The sequence below is a fragment of the Rhinolophus hipposideros genome, assembly GCF_964194185.1.
Source record: "Rhinolophus hipposideros genome assembly, chromosome: 5".
Lineage (NCBI taxonomy): Eukaryota > Metazoa > Chordata > Mammalia > Chiroptera > Rhinolophidae > Rhinolophus > Rhinolophus hipposideros.
In genome coordinates this window covers 91,568,452-91,584,649 of record NC_138051.1, presented here as the reverse complement: position 1 = coordinate 91,584,649, position 16,198 = coordinate 91,568,452, and the positions used below count along the sequence as shown (strand labels likewise).

The following is a 16,198-nucleotide window of genomic DNA, read 5'->3' as shown; positions in this document are numbered from 1 at the left end:
AAGGGACCGTCTTTAGCACAGGGACAAACTAAATGGTGAGCCCCTCAGTTGGGGGCAAGGAGAAGAATGCAATATCACTGTTAACCTGAACCAGATCACGAGGAAACACGAGACAAACTTTAACTGAGGGACATTTTACAGCATCCGTGATCTTCCAAAGTGTCAAGGTCATGAACACCAAGGAAAGCCTGAGGAGTTGTTTTTCCAGACAGAAGGAGACTAAACAGACATAACTAAATGCAAGAGTAACTCTGGACTGGATCCTTTTGGGATGAAAGGCACGATTGTGATAATTGGTAAAACTTGAGTGGCGTCTGAGGATTTGATGGTAGTAATGAATCTGTTAGTTTCTTGGTTTTGATGATTGTGTTGTGTGCCAGTAGGGAAATGTCCTTGCGTGTAGGAAACACAGGAAAGTAATGGGGCATCAGGGCTACTTATTCTCAGAGAGTTCATGAAAAACAGAGGGTTTTTTTGTTATTGCCCTTTGTGATTGTTTCAAAATTTTAAAATGACAAGGAATAAACTATAGAAAAATTAAATAGTAGTTAAACAAACTCTGATATATACATACAGTGAAATCTTATTTAGCCTTCAAAAGGAAGGAAATTCTGACACAGACTATAACATGGATGAATCCTGAGGACAAAATCCAAAGTGAAATAAGCCAGTTGCGAAAGGACAAATACAGTGTAATGTCACTTATATGAGATACCTGGAATAGTCAAATTCATAGACACAGAGAGTAGAATAGTGGTTGCCAAGGGCTGGGGACAGGAGAGGAATGGGGAGTTAGTGTTTAAAGGGGACAGATTTTAAGTTTGGGGTGGTAAAATGTTCTGGAGATACATGGTGGGGATGGTTACACAACGTGGGTGTACTCACTGCCACTGTATGCTGAAAACTGGTCGGGATGGTAAATTTTATGTTATATATGTTTTACCACAATAAAAAACATTAAATTAAAAAAAATTAAACTATGATTGTTAAGGCATATTCACATTAAATGTTTAGTTTCAAAATGTTGGTGTAAAAAGTGACACCAGGGTCGATGCATGTCTTGAATTAAATATCAAACACTCTCTAACTCAGGGTTCCTACTCTAACTTAATGAAAACGACCTCATCTTGGGAAAGGAAGGTTTTTGTGTGCGTACTTCACATGGCCAAACATCAACTTCATGACTCTATGAAACTTGGGAAAAACTCTTTCTGCTAAACGTGCCTGCGAATGTCCATTCTTAGAAAGTTATAGAATATTTGAAAGCCTTGTTCTTCAAAGCAAATCTGCTTTCTGTTACTTAGTCAAATGAAGCAATTCAACCAAGTGGCAAAACTCCAAGGTATGACACTGCTATGGGATAGAAAGGAACGCTGTTTTGTTTCACAGTTTGCTGGGCCTGTAAATCTAGAGCACACACGTTTGCTTATTTAATTCAGAGGTTCTGCAATGCCCTGCATACCGAGCACATGCCTGTAACCACGAAACATGACACACTATCCGATACAGGGTAAGGGTATGATCTACCAACAGTAAATGTCAAGCCCCCTCAGGCTCCACGGCTGAATCCTGAGGATAAACCAGGCAGTTGTTGGAATGTCTACTTCCACTGCACAGCTCAACCAACGGCATGACCTCTGGGGCTACTTCAAGGTCACTGTGAGCACCACTCCCTGGTTAGAGGAGCTGGAGGCTCCATGCACTTCCACCACTGGGAAAGGGCTTGCCTTGACCTGACACGCTGCCTGCACACACAGAAGACACGCTGAACTAAACAGCAAAACACCTCGACGCTTTGGGCCTTAGTCTCTTTATGTCAAATGCCAGACATGCCGGGATAGACATTTCTTCAGTGCCTTCCAGTTCTATGATTTTCATAACCTGTAACTTTGTAGGCAACCATTTATTGATTGTGGTATTGATGGTGGTAATAATTATTAACGTTTTAAAAAATTCCTTTGTTAGGGGTACATGCGTGTGTATTTCTTTAAGTGAGAGTAAAATTAACTCTCAGTTGGTCAGTTCTTAGAATTATTGGTCCCGGAACCATACGTTAGTCCAGAAATGTACTTGCCCTGCCCCGAAGGAAGTATGTCATCTGATAGCATAAATGCACAAAAACAAACATGTATATTAGAGCCCCATTATAGAAGTAGATATACTATAATGGGGTTATAGAAGTAGCCCCATTATAGAAGTATCCCCATTATAGAAGTAGGTTTGAAGGGCAAATATATACTATATGTAGATAACATGTCAGAAGACAAATAATTGGTCTAAATCCAAATAAGAAGGCAGTAGGCTCCACCAGCTTCCCTTACATGCATGCATATGCCAAGATGGTTCTGTAAATGCTATGCAATGGCTCAAGCAGTTGTTTCAAAGGGTCTTTCAGGACAGTACAGCCCTTCAGAAGTCGTTGAGGCTGGGCCTGTGCTTGTACAGCCTGAGGCTGCAAAAACTGAAAACCACAATCTCAGATGTGATGATGGGCGTCCCTGCTGTGCTTTCTGGTTGAGATCCTCTGAGATTTTGTTTTATGAGTATTCCTGACCGCCAAATGTTCAGGACTCAGAGGATCCAGTCCCTGCTCCATACACTCTTTATTACCCGTTGCATAAAACCAGTGACAGTTCCACATCTAGGCAGGATGAGGACAGGGTGATCCCAACGGAGGGGACAGGACCTTGGGTGGAGTTAGTTGAGAAACCGCTGTTGGCCAAGAAGGTCACCGTGCTGGGCAAATTGGGCAAAGCCCCTGAAGCAAGTTCCCTGGAGGGACTTGGGCAGAAGGCCCCATGGGTATGCCATCAGGGGCCTCAGACAGCCAGAGGGAGAAAGCTGGAAGAGTCAAGCAGCCATCCTGCAGTGGTGCCTCTTCCCCTGGTTGGGGGGCTCGGCTCTTTGGGGGTCCTGTGGTGTGCAGCAGCCAGAACACAGCAGAACCCCAGCTCTCCTCGCACTTGTGCATTTCCATGGGAACAGCTCGCAGCCCTTCGCTGGGTGGTATGCTCCATCTATTTCTATGGCACCTATCACCATGGCACCTACTTGCTCTGAAAAACACAGGCTAAAAACAGAACATAAAGAAAAGGGGGCAATCCACTTCCCTGCCATCACCTCTCCTACAGCTGTTGTACTTCTGAAGGCTCACGTGGACCTTTTCCGCTCCTAGTTTCCGTGTTTTTGGTGTAGGTGGCCTTAAAAAACAAAAGGCTTACTATCTGCATAGCATGTCTTGGGGTGATTTGGCCTGCCGCTCCAGGAGGGAGCCCACACAGGAAGTGGCTCCTCCCAGGGCTTTTTCAGAACCCCCCAGAAGGAGTTTGGGGAAGAGGGAAGAAGTGGGGAGTCGGGGAGGGAGACAGTTACATCAATGCACACAGATGACCCAAAAAAAGAACCTGTGTTTATTACAACAATGGGACCACAAGCTTTCCTGGGAGCACATGGGACATTCCTTTTAGGGATGGGTCCACAGGCCAAACAGCCCCCCTAAAGGTTTTTCTTAAGTGATAAAAATCACCCTTCTAGTCTCTGGAGTCAGACAGAACTTGGGGTTGAATCCCGACTCAGTCACTTGCCAGCCATGTGAGGTCAGCGGGCAGCCTCTCGGAGGTTAAATGGACTCATCTGTAAAATGGGGATAAGGACACACCCCAGCCCCCCAGGGACAAACCACATGCTGCAACCTCAGCCTTCATGCTTGTCCCTTGGTGCCTATTTATAAAAAGGGGAGAATAATAGCACCTGCCTCGAAGGAACTTGGTGGTGTTTGGAAGACACAATGTATGGAAAGTGCTGAGCAGAGCACTCCTGGAGAGGAGGGTGTGGGTTGGAGGAAGCAGTGATGACTTCCCTGGGCCTGACTTCCTGCCCTCTGTCCCTCTGCCCCCGGACTCCACACACCTCAAGTCCTCAGCCACAACAAACGTCACAGAGGACGGGCTCCTGCAGAAGGGTTATCAGCTGGGGCGCTTGCTGGCACACACCAGACAACGGAATTCTCACAAACTGGAAAAATCGCAACCTGGTTACCTGCTTGTGGGCTTTCGAGTCAAGCAGCCCTGGGGGCTCCAATCTCCCTTCTCCTGCTTATGAGCTGAGTGACTCTGGACATGTCACTTAACTTCCCTTTCTTTCTCCATCTGTGAAACAGGGTGACGCCTCTTGTTTCAGAGGGAAATTGGGAGCATTAAAGGAGAAAATGCAGGAAAAGCCTCTGGCCCAGAGTCAGTGCCTGGTGGGTGCTCAGTAATTGTGGGCTTCCTTCTCCTCTATTCACCACACTGAATGTTTTAAGGCAAAGTAAATATTTAATGACTAAAGGATTAGCTTTTATAATAAAAGGAAACAGGCCCTTTTCCTGAATTTGCTGCTGGTGCTGGTAAATGCTACAGTGAAACTGCCAGGCTCACTCCAGGCCCCCTCCATAGCCCCCACTGCCCTCTCAAATGCCATTTCTCACAATTCCCTCTCAGGAATGCTCTGCTCGGCCAAACAAGACTGTGGGCTCACTCTCAGACACAACTTACTCGTTCCCTTTTTTACTGTACAGAAGCAATTTCCCTGTTGCAAGCATTGTGGCTGTCTCCCTGCCAAATTCCACCCCCCATGAACACCCAATTTCCATTTGGGGATCCATGTGCTTCCAAGGACCTGGACTCTACTGCAAGGTTCTGGTAGTGGAACATGTGACCTCAGTTAGGCCAATCACATAATTCCATTCCTTGCGTGCAGGGATTCGTTCACGTGGCCTAGGTTGGTCCAATCAGAATGACTCTCAGGTCTCTTCCTGAGGTGGGGGACAGAAGGTCTGCAAGGGCTATAGCTGTGAGGCCTGGACTGCTCCAGCCATTTGACCATTGTAAGCAAAGCCAGCCAGTAGGCAAAACTGACACATGCAGAACACCAACTAAAAGCACTGCCAAGAACTGTAGCTGGAGCTGTGACAGCATTATGAATACCTAGATTGAATGCATCTCAAGCTTGCCCTACTTGTGAATTTCTTAGTTCCATGAGTCAATAAACTCCATTTATGTTCAAACCAATTGGAGTTGGATTTTCTGTTACATGAGGATAAAAGCACCAGGAACACCACTTCCTCTCTGCCATCCCAGGGCCCTCACCACATTCAGAGCTTAGTTCCAAAGTTAGGTCTCAAGGAAATCCACCTAATTCTATTTCTTCCTTTACCCTCTGCCACGGTGCACTGTTTAGTAAGGAATGACCATGTGTGCAGTTCTAACACTAAAACCCTGTCAGATCGGTAGTATCTCCATTTTTCTGACGAAGACACTGAGGCGCCAAAAAATATGTTGTCATTTTTTCCAAAGCCACACATTTCGTGTTGGTAAGATCAGAAATAGCAATGAGGACCCCTAGGATATGCAGGTTATTAATAAATTTTGATTTCTTTTTCTAAATACTATATTCTTTCAATTTCCCAGTTGGATTATCATTTTCTTGAGTCCAAGGCTATTTTTTTCTTCCTATTTTGACCATCCATTGTAGTTACTTGAGAAACATTTGTTATCAAATGGTTACTGGAACCTGACCCAGGGGCCTGACAATGCCCGGAGGTCTGCTGGGTACCAGGCACTGGGCTAAGCGCTCTCGACATATGTAACCTCATTTTTTAAAGTGGTTCATTGTATTTGTGTTATTTTTGGACCCCAAGGCAAGTGGCCTTTCGCCAAGGCCTGTGAACGGAACCTGTTTGAACTGGAAAAGGAGGAGCTGTTCCAAAGCATAAACACAGAGGGTGATGGCCCCTTACAGTGGCGCATGGCTGCGTAGAAAGGGCAAGGGCTCTGGGTTTGACTTCTGGCTCCACTTCTGATTATCTGCGTGGTCTTACACAAGTTATTTGTGTATTTGTGCCTCCATTTTCTCATTTGTCAAATGATGACATAATCCCAACACCTCACTGGGTTGTTGGGAGATTAAATCATCCTGGTGAATCCCCCCAGCACAATGCTGGGCAGAGTTTTGTTTTCCCCCCACTATGTTTCTTCTTTGCTGGGCACTAACCAGTGGCTGGCCCTCACAGGCATGTGTACCCTGGCCCCTGCTTTGTGGATGACGGCCAACCCTACCCAGGAGCCAGAAGCTCAAGAAAACACTGGCCACCAGGTGCAGGGAAGTTTCCATCCCATTCCTTGCCAAACATAGATTTGCTGGTGGAAAGCCAGAGTGGGCCAAGGAATGGCTGTAGCCCAGGCTGCTTTGTTTCACTACAAATTCATTGTGTTTATATTATAACTAAGCTGTTTTCCTTTTGTCTCTGCCTAGCAAGCCATAAACAAGTCCAGATCTGACAGCCTGAGCACCAGGTCTGACTTAACAAGAAAGGAAAGGGGAGGGCGGCCCGGTGGCTCAGTTGGTTAGAGAGCGAGCTCTGAACAACAGGGTTGTCAGTTTGATTCCTACGGGGGATGGTGGGCTGCGCCGCCTGCAACTAAAGATTGAAGACAGCAACTGGACTTGGAGCTGAGTTGTGCCCTCCACAACTAGATGGAAGGACAACAACTTGGAGCTGATGGGCCATGGAGAAGCACACTGTTCCCCAATATTCCCCAATAAAATTTATAAAAAATAAAAAAGGAAAGGGGATTTGCCCGGTGGCTCAGTATACATTTTCAATTAGGATCAGAAGTATTCTGAAGCCTCAGAATAGCCAGTCTTCCCTGAGATTTTGAGCGGTGTCGCTTAACTAATTGGTGTATACTTGCTCAGGACTCTTTGTCAGCACAGGGGAATGTTACACCTCTTTAGGTAAATCTGACTCAGCTGCACTTTTCTTGGGCTTAGGTGGGGTTGGGTGGGGTGGGAGAAGGCTGAGGGAAAGCAAGAGATAAAATGTCTTTACATTTTGTCACCTCTTCTAATCTCCTTTTTACTCAAAGAAGGCAGCTAGGCCCAGCATTTTGTTCTACCTCAGAATGCGGCTACTGGTGTTGAATAGCTGTATCCTGCAGTTTAGTTTCTACTTATGGGAGGCAGCGTTCTCCAAGTGTACGTCCCCAAGACACTAGCTTCAGAATCCTGGAGTGCTTGCTAACAGTGCAGACTTCTGGCTCCACACCATTCCCACTGAATTAGGCTCTGTACACAAGACTGAGAAGCTTGGGTCGCAGTTAAAAACACGGGCTTTCGAGTCCCATAAACACAGAGGAACTCCAGGCTCCGACTCCACTACCTACTTCCTGTGGACCTGGGTCAGGGTGTTTAACTTCTGTGGGTCTCAAGTTCCTCACCGGTACCAAGGGAAAAGTGAACAGTCAAGGAAGACGGAGTTCATGTGGTTGTTATGAGGAAGCAATGAAATAATACCTGTTTAGCAACGCTTGGCACCTGGTTCAGTGCATGGTAACTCTTCTTTTTACATAATACCTGTACTCAAAAAGTCTTAGGACCCTGCAGGAAATACTAAACCTGGCCATCACCACCAGTGTTAAGATCCCTGCTACAGCACTTTCCACTACTCGACTTCTGACAAGTCTACAGACCAGCAACTAGACCTGAACGTATCATGAAACCACATGAACCCACCAGGACTCACATCTGATCCTCAACAACCAGCCGGCCAGGAGAGGGCAGCAAGAGGGAGCCCGAGTCTTACTGTGCAGCCAGCCGAATCACAATGCCTGGGTGGCGGGGGCATTTGCAGCCAATCTGGTGGGTAGAGGAGTGGCAGCATGGATTACCAGTGGGCTGTGTAGCTGACTCTTGGCTTTCATAGGTTATTTACTTTAGGAAATCACACAAGTGTCACTATATTCTAGAAAGCAACGAAACTTCATTGAGATGTAAATATTGGGAGATAGACTAAGCCAGGGGTTGGCAAACATTTTTGTACAGCCTGTGAGTTAAGAATGCTTTTTACATTTTAAAAGGGTGTTTACAAGGCGTGAGCAGAAAAGGAGGTCTCTGCGAAGGAGATGGAAAAAAATGCCTAGCGAAATAGAGTGGAAACCTAGAACCTAGAGCCGCCAGGGGAGAGGCTCGAGGGATGGGGCAGTGCAACAATACCAACACTCAGGAAAGATGGAGTCAGAAGCACCAGCTGCACCTGGAGTGTGGCTGTCTTTAATGACTTTTGTCTGCGCAGTTGATCCTGGGAACCGAAACCAGATTGCAATGGGTCATGGAGGACTGAATGGGCAGGCAGGCAATGGACATTCTTTCAAGAAGCTTGGCTGTGCAGGGAGAGAGAAAAGGAAAACTGAAGAGAGAAGTTAGACAGAAACATGGGACCAAGAACAGGGTATTTTTCAGACTGGAGAGATTGTACAAATTTAGATCCTGATGAAACATGTTGGTAGAGAAGAAGCTGAAACTGTGAGCCAGAGAGAACAGTGAAGGGAGGAAGGTCCCAGGAGACTTAGGAGGGCATCTGAGCACAAGGGGGAGGTCAGCTGTGGCTGGAGCACACCTCTCCCTGGCATGGGACAAATGGAGAAGAAGAGTAGGAGATATGCTGCATGGTTTCCAAGGAGGACCTTGAGAGAGTTTCCCGAGGCCTCAGTTTTACTCAATGTTATCAATGAAAAGGATGGATTCTCTATTAGTGACAAGGCGACACAACGAAACAGCTTTAAAAAAGGGTTGAGAAAAGAGGGACAGTCAGGAGGAGCTGCCAATGGCAGTGAGGCAGGGACATCTGCAAAGGTTTCCAGGCGGCCTTTGGGACCCAGGACTGTAATGGCCCAGATAGGAATGGTGGACCAATCCTCCAGCAGCAGTCAGCACGCCAGGAAGAAATGTCCCCAGAAGCGGAGTTCAGCTGGGTGGGTTCAACAGAGAAGGATAAGTGGACAAGAATGATTAGAAAGAGATTCAGGATAGAGAGGACAACTGACCACTGTGGTCAAATGAAGTTGTCCCCTGAGTTAACAGTAGTCATTGGTTCAGGTGTTTAGCAGAGGGGTCAAGATCACTTCTATATATAGACTAGGTTCCCTCTTCAACAAAGAAAGTGAGCCGAGGCCGATGAGGTAAATGAAGATAACAGGAATTTTAGAATCAGACAGATGTGGGTTCAAAATCATCCTTACCAATTTCCCCAAATAATATTTTGTCTATAAAATGTGAAAAATACATGCTTTGTAGAACTTGCAAGAATGAAATGATTAATGTAAAGTACCCTGCTAGTTTGTAAACACCATTAGGTGCCTGTCTTTTGTTATTTAGTATTCTAACTTCTGCTTCTAGTAGATGCCTGGCACACAGTACGCCCTCAACAAAAACAGATTTCCTTCTTCTGTTAGGCAATACTCATCAAAGCACCTTTTCTCGTCCTGGAATAAGCTCCCCTGACACAACTGGTATTCCTTTCCTTGACCTGTCCGGTCTCAATTATTGCAATAATGAAATGGAACATTGATCTATACTTTCTTTCATCGAGCCAGGCTGTTACTTAACTGAGTGATTTCAGGAAAGTATACATCATGGGAGCTGAACTCTAAGACCACACAGATTCAGGATCACGTGGCTGCTCATCCATCCACCAAACAAATGGCTTGGCTTCTTTACCGCAGCCCTGTGGACTCACAGATAACCTCTGATGAGGTGGGGAGGAGGTTTCCACCTCAACACATGCAAGGATGGACTCCAAGGGAATGGAAGGAACACTGGTACCCTTTCTTCATCAGCCGCCTAGACCCAAGCTCACAAGAGACAGTGACTCTCTAGAGGAAAGGGTGTATGGAGTTTATATTACATAATGAGGAAGTTGTCAAAAGATCCAAGATCCAGAAGAAAAAATAAATAAAATAAAAAATAGAGCCAATGCCACTCCTGCTGGGAGGTTTGGGCAGCAAGGGGACAGGCTGCCCAACCCAGTAAATAGTCAGTCTGACCAGTGCCACCAGAGGTGTTTATCTGAAACATGGGGGCAAGAGCCATCCCTGGATTTTGATAAAGAAGAAATGCAAGGCATCCAGTAGACAGGAAGTAGAGCACAGGTGGGCTGAGAAACTGGTAGACTGAGAAGGCATTTATGTCAAATGCAGGTCCAAAGCACACGTCTGTAGCAACATGTCACAGAGACTACGAACTGTTCCCAATTCCCATTCTCCCTTTCTTCCTTTCAATAAGACAACTCCTAAGTTTTAGCTGGGAATATTTAGTTGACCCAGCTAGAGACTAGATTTCCCAGACTCACCTGCAGCTAAGTGTGCCCAACTTCTGGCCAATGGGATACGAGGAAAAGGACAAGTTCTAAATCAGATCATTTAGAGGGGGCCGTTTGCCTTTCACCTCATTTTCTCCTCTTCCTCCAGGCAGGTGTGAGTGATGTTGAGCCAGCTTTGACTGTGCAGGAGAGGACAGCATATGGGATGGGGAGCAACATGATAGAAGGAACCTGGGTTCCTGAATGACGCTGTGGAGCAGACTGATTTATCTGTCCTGAACTGACCACCTACCTCTTAGCTATTAGGTGATAGGGAAATGTACTTCTATCCTTTTTGAACAAATGCATGTTGGGGTCTTTTTGTTACAACTCAGCCTGTATTCCACCTAATACAGAGTGCTTCCCAAAGGTACAGCTAATCATAAATTTTGTACTGATAGTGATATTTATAGAAAGCTTACTGTGTGCCAGGCATTGTTCTAGACACTTTACATGCATTATCTCATTTATTCCACACAACACTCACTAGATGAGGGCTGTTATCCCCATTTTACAGAAAAGGAGCCATAGGGAGATTCAATACTTTTTCTAAAGACTCATAGCTATTGAGTGGCCTAACCACCAGTCAGACAAGTATTCTGGAGGAGCTAATACCCTTAGTCGCTGTATTTTACAAAGCATAACTTTTTATACTCCCATGCAGTCAAAAGGACACCACTTAGTTTTCAAGAGAGTTGTGCCCAAATATTGACTTTTCTTCAAAATTACTGCAGGACCAAGGCAAGTCATTTAGTTTCTCTACTAGGTGCTTTTCTCCAAGAGAACACAGGAAGGGTACCCACACTAGACCTCATAGAACTGCTGGAAGGATAAAATGAACTCATGTATACTTAAGAAATCTTTTGAAAGCTATAAAGTGTGGTCTAAATGCAATATTGCCTTAAGGAAGGGTGGGAAATCCTTACAGCCAAAACAACAAAATGCACTAAATTTTTAAAACATGCAAATACCGTCGAGCAATTTGGATGATTGCCTGGAAAGGCTGCCGACATCTGTTAAGGAGAGGAGTACGTTTGGTTTTGTGTATCTGTCATCCTCAACTGAAAAAGGGAGAGGTTAATTGAAATTAGTTGAGAGAGAGCATAGCTGTGTTTCTGGTGTGCACATATGTGCACACACAGGTGTTCTCTCTCTCTCTCTCTCTCTCTCTCTCTCTCTCAAGAGAAGAGAAGCATTATTATCAAGGGAGGAGTAGCAGCAATCTGCAATGCCTGTGGGAACCAGGCAGGTACAGACGTTGGGGAGTGCGATGGGGTACACAAAGTGCCGACAGTGAGTGGGAACTTTGGTGAACGGGAGCTCCAGATATCTCTGCCCTGTTGCGATGTGAGTCTGGTGTTGCCAGACCTTTCTGTCACATGTGGAATTTCCCCATTTTCCAAGAATGCTCAAATTTCAAATTTAGAAATCAAACATGTCAAGGGCCACCAGCGGGTCTCCTGGAATCTAGCCCTGCAGCCGGAAGTCACATCTGAGTCTTTCTGATGCTTCATCATGATTAGGTACAAGCCACAGTGGAGGTTTCTCTCAGCTCACCCCACCCTGCCCTGCCCTGCCTCACCCCACCCTGCCCTGCCCTGCCTCACCCCAGGCCACCTTGCTCTTCCTTCTTCCTCATCTTAACTCCACCCCTCGGGTGAAGCCAGGTTTCTCTTTGCTTTCTACCCTCTGACTTCTCCTCCCTTTCCTTGTTGCTTGTACCCCGTTATCTTGAAGACACAAAATAGCCCCCTCCTTTGTGTGCCAATTAATGCCAATGTTCTTCTTCCTGCCTACATAATCTCAACCTGCTACCCGCCCCCAACACATACTTTTTGCACGCATTCTCATGAAGTAAGGTGATTACGGTTAGCGCGCCCCATTGTCTGTAATGAGGAGGGGGCAGGGAGACAACGATAAGGCTAGAGAGGACACACCCAAAAGTCACGTGATTGGTGGTGCACAAGCAAGAAAGAAGCACAGGACTGGAAGTCACCTGCATCATCCTGGCCCTGGCCCCGCAGTGGAGACGGAGACAAGCAGATCCTTGGTCTGGTGAAAGCCTTGAAGGGGATTTACAGAGCTCGACCTCCAGCCAAGGTGGAGGCGATGACCTGGTGCTGCCTCACCTCCCCTTTCCTCAAAGGTCCTGCTTGCATTGTTTGGGTGCCCAGGAAACTCGGACCAGTTGGCTATCCCTGTGTCTTCCACTGCCTGGAGTCCTTTTACCCCCACTGCCACCCCCCTTTTTGGCCATCAGCCTCATCACATCATCCCTGGCAAGCTTCTGGCCCAAAGGCTGACAGATACCCTTTGATAGGTTTCAGTTTTGTTTTCTTTGCTTTCACATGACCTTGGGGCTTCTCAGGGCAATGGCATGGACCACAAGGCCCACACAGGCGTGAGGACCGAGAAGAGAAGCACTGCCTCCACCTGAGGCATGGTCAGTCATCACGCGCTACCTGTCAGGGCTGAGCTCCAACTTTGCAGAGAGGCACAGAGCTCCCCCAACCCCCTTGGAGAATTTCAGGGAATCTTCTGCCCTACTAACTGGCTGTGTCCCACCAGCTCCTGAGCTGTCTCTCTGCAGAACTTTGGCTCCTCAGGCACGTGGAGTGTGTGGGTATCACCTGGTGGGAGCTGGGAGGGCAGGTCTGTGGTGTGTTCCGTGCCCTCCTGACTTACTGTTTGCTTGGGACGTCTGGATTAGGGCTACAAACAGTTCTTCTCTTTGTTTCCACTGCCTGGCAGAATGTGTGCTCCCCTCAGAAAGGCATAAAGCTCCTCTTTCTTCAGCTCCCCTGTGCCACCTGGCTTGTTCTGCAGGCCCAGGCCAGGCCCCAGTGCAGACTGTCGCAGCCTCACTCTGCAGCCTGTGCTCACGTGGCCTGTGCAATGGCGGGTGGCCTCCTTGGCAGGCAGCCAGCCCCAGATCTTAAAGCCGCAGAGACTCTGGCGGCTGCGTGGGCTCTGCGAGCTTGTGTCCTGTCCTCCCTGCAGGAGTCAGCCTGCCTTCCCTGGAAACAGGGACACACAGGGACGAGTAATGCAAGGGCTTAGCTGACACTACTCTAGGAACTTTGAAAAATTCTGATGCCAGCGTTGCAGCCCCAGAAGTCCTGATGTAATTGATCTGGAAATGCAGCCTGCACACCAAGGTTTGCTCTAGGCTTCAGTTTCTCCTTCACTCATCTCGGTTAATTGTCGTGAGGATTAACTGAGATAATACGCACTAGTGCAGCGCCTACCCCTCAGGACGTGCCAATAGATGTTGGCGCTTACAATTTTCAACTGGATGCCTCTTTCAAGTTAAAACCAGGATCTGCTTTCTTCTGATCTGTCTCTCTCTGGCTTCAAAGCCTTCAGGACTTCCCTTTTGCCCTCTGGATTAAGCCCAAACACCCCCACAAGGTCACTCACCGAATGCTCTCTGTGGCTCTACCTTCCCTACCTCTCCTGAATCTTGGCATCCCCACCTCAAACCATAAGTCACACACCTGACCCCACTACAGGTCCTCTCTTTCAGCTCCAGCCCTTGCATGCCCCTTCGTGGGGCTGGTTCACTCTTCCTGCCCTCTATCTCCCTCTGGCTAACTTCTTCCCTCCCCTATGACTTAGCACAGTTATAACTTCCTTTTTTTTCCGGCTCCCAAGTTCAGGTGAGGTGGCCCAAGGGTTCCCATAGCACTCCATGCATCTCTTCCCAAAGCCCTTACCCCTTGGCATTCTCTGTGTAGACTTATTTCTCTCTGCCTCTAGTTGCTGCAAGCTCAGAGTGGGCAGGGTCGGTTTTGTTTACCACCAGTGTTCAATAATATTGGAATGACTGAGTGAGTAAAAGATAAAATGGATGGATTTAATTAATTGAATGGATGAATGAATGAATGCATGCTCTCTTTTATCACAGAATCAGAAACGTTACGTCGTGCAATCTCACACACGCAGGGTGCTGTCTCTGACCAGCTGGACCCTCAGCCATAGTTCTGCAAAGGTCCATAGCGACTGCAGCAACCCATCCTTCACTCCCTCCAGCCCCAGCTTGCCTACAGACCCTGCATTCTGTTTGATGTCCTATTTCCAAAGACTGAAATAAAGTAAAAGGTAGTTAAAGTAGTCCTAGGTCACAGAGGAGCCATATCTGTTATATTGACCTTTATTAGACAAGAGCCAAAAGATAGAAACAACCTAAGTGTCCATCAACAGATGAATGGACCAACAACATGTGGTACACACACGGACACACACAAACACACACACAAATGTCCCGACCGGCAGGACAATGCAACGTGGGACGAGGGGAAGAAACCTGTTGAGGATGAAAAAAAAAAAAAAGGGGGAGACAGGAGACGCGAAGAATGGAGGCAAGACAGGGATCTGATCAAGCCTCAAAATTTTATTAAGATGGCGGGTTATATATATAGCTATGTCAGATGGGGGTGGGATATGCTATGTCATAGGGTGGCGAGGTACTTGTCGCGGGCTGATAGGCTAGGACAGGGCGATGCCATATGAGGTACAAGGAAATGGGCAGGCTCTGGGTTTGGCGCGCGCGGGCTCTGGGTTTGGCGCGCGCGGGCTCTGGGTTTTGTGACCAGGAAGTTCTGCCTAGGCAAGGCCTGGGGATTTCTATGGCTTCCGACATCTCCTCCCTTTTTGTTTGTTTTAAGGAGGTGGGCCTTGACCGAGTGAGGGAACAGAGGCCTGGTTCCTCCAACGAGCAGAGCTCGTTATTGGATGGTTTTGGGTATCTTTTGTGGAGGAGAGGTAGAGATTTTTTGATACCAACCTCTATGCAAACCAGGTATGTTCTCAGGAAAGTTAAAGGGAGCCGACCGTTGTGAGTCGAGCCCTTTCCTTGCAAATGCTTTGCTTTGCACTCACCTAGGTGCCCATACCCCTCCCCAACTCGTGGGGGGAGTAGACATACCCTTAGTATTATGCCGTCCCCGTGGGGAGGAAGCCAAGATAGCCTTCTTCGAGGCCGTCCCCTGTTGCTAGCCGCTGATAATGGATTTGGATTGGTTTGGCCAAAACAGCATCGATTTGGTTTTTAATGAGGTCAGTAATGCGCCTAAAAGCCCATGGCCCGAAGGCTATTAAGAGAAGGATGCATAGGAGGGGGCCAAGGGTGGGGAGCAGGTAGGGGAGAAGTCCGTTGAGACCCGTCCAGAGTGGGTTTTCGAAGAGTTCTTTGCGTCTTTTTACTAGGTCCTCTTGTAGTTTTTTGATCTTGTCTCGGACGATCCCAGACTTGTTAGCATAGAAGCAGCAGCGTTCCTGTAAAGCTAAGCAGATACCTCCCTGTTCTGCAGTGAGAAGATCTAGGCCTCGACGGTTTTGTAAGACTACTTCAGCTAAAGAGTCAATCTGATCTTGGAGATCATTGATGGTCCCAGAAAGTGTTTGGACATCATCTATCAGCTGGCGTGATAGTTTATTGTAGGACTGGACTGCAACACCTACTCCCGCGGTACCCGAGGCTATTCCAGCAGTAATTCCTAGCCCTACGAGTAAGGGAATGGCTGTAATAGCACGCTTGTGGCGCCCGGTGGCAAATTCTAGGCTGGGGAGAGGGACAGGTGTGTCTCCTGGGATAATAGAGATATCAGGGAGGAGACTAGCTGAGACACAAAGTCCAGTCCAGTTGGTGGGTAACGTGGTGTAAGCGAGGCTGTTCCCACATATGAAAACTTGTCCAGGGCTAGAACACAAGGTTCCGTTAACTTGAATGATGTCAGAACAGTTAGTAAAAGTGACAAACCCTAGATCTACATCAAAAGTGTTGTTTTGAAATCGTCCCTGATAGCAGGGGGAGGTATTAAATCCTACAGGTTGAACTCTAAGAGGAAGGGAGAGACGGGAACAGTTAGAGATTTGTGTGTTTACTGTGATATTGGAGGGGATTGCAGTAGGTATGGGAGTTCCCATAGTCATGCAAAGCCAGCAGTCCTGGGCAAGAGAAGGGTTGGAATGATTTAAGGCCCAGAAGGTGGATTCGAGAATGTTGTTGGTTTGTGTGTC

The 16,198-nt window shown here is 47.2% G+C and overlaps 1 protein-coding gene across 3 annotated transcripts in view; it reads right to left on the bottom strand.

Annotated features, from left to right (window-relative positions):
- The window catches only part of DGLUCY (D-glutamate cyclase), a 61,365-nt gene extending 48,291 nt beyond the window's left edge, over positions 1-13,074 (bottom strand). The window contains exons 1-2 of one of the 3 annotated variants that reach the window (XM_081047361.1): positions 12,863-13,054; positions 11,149-11,238 (exon numbers count right to left, since the gene is read on the bottom strand). In XM_081047361.1, the coding sequence (XP_080903487.1) occupies positions 11,149-11,190 (42 nt within the window). In that variant the 5' untranslated portion in view covers positions 11,191-11,238; positions 12,863-13,054. Of the gene's footprint in view, positions 1-11,148; positions 11,239-12,862 lie in introns of all 3 variants that reach the window. The other 2 variants (XM_081047362.1, XM_081047363.1) reach the window with 2 other exon arrangements.
- Between the last annotated feature and the right edge of the window lie 3,124 nt (positions 13,075-16,198).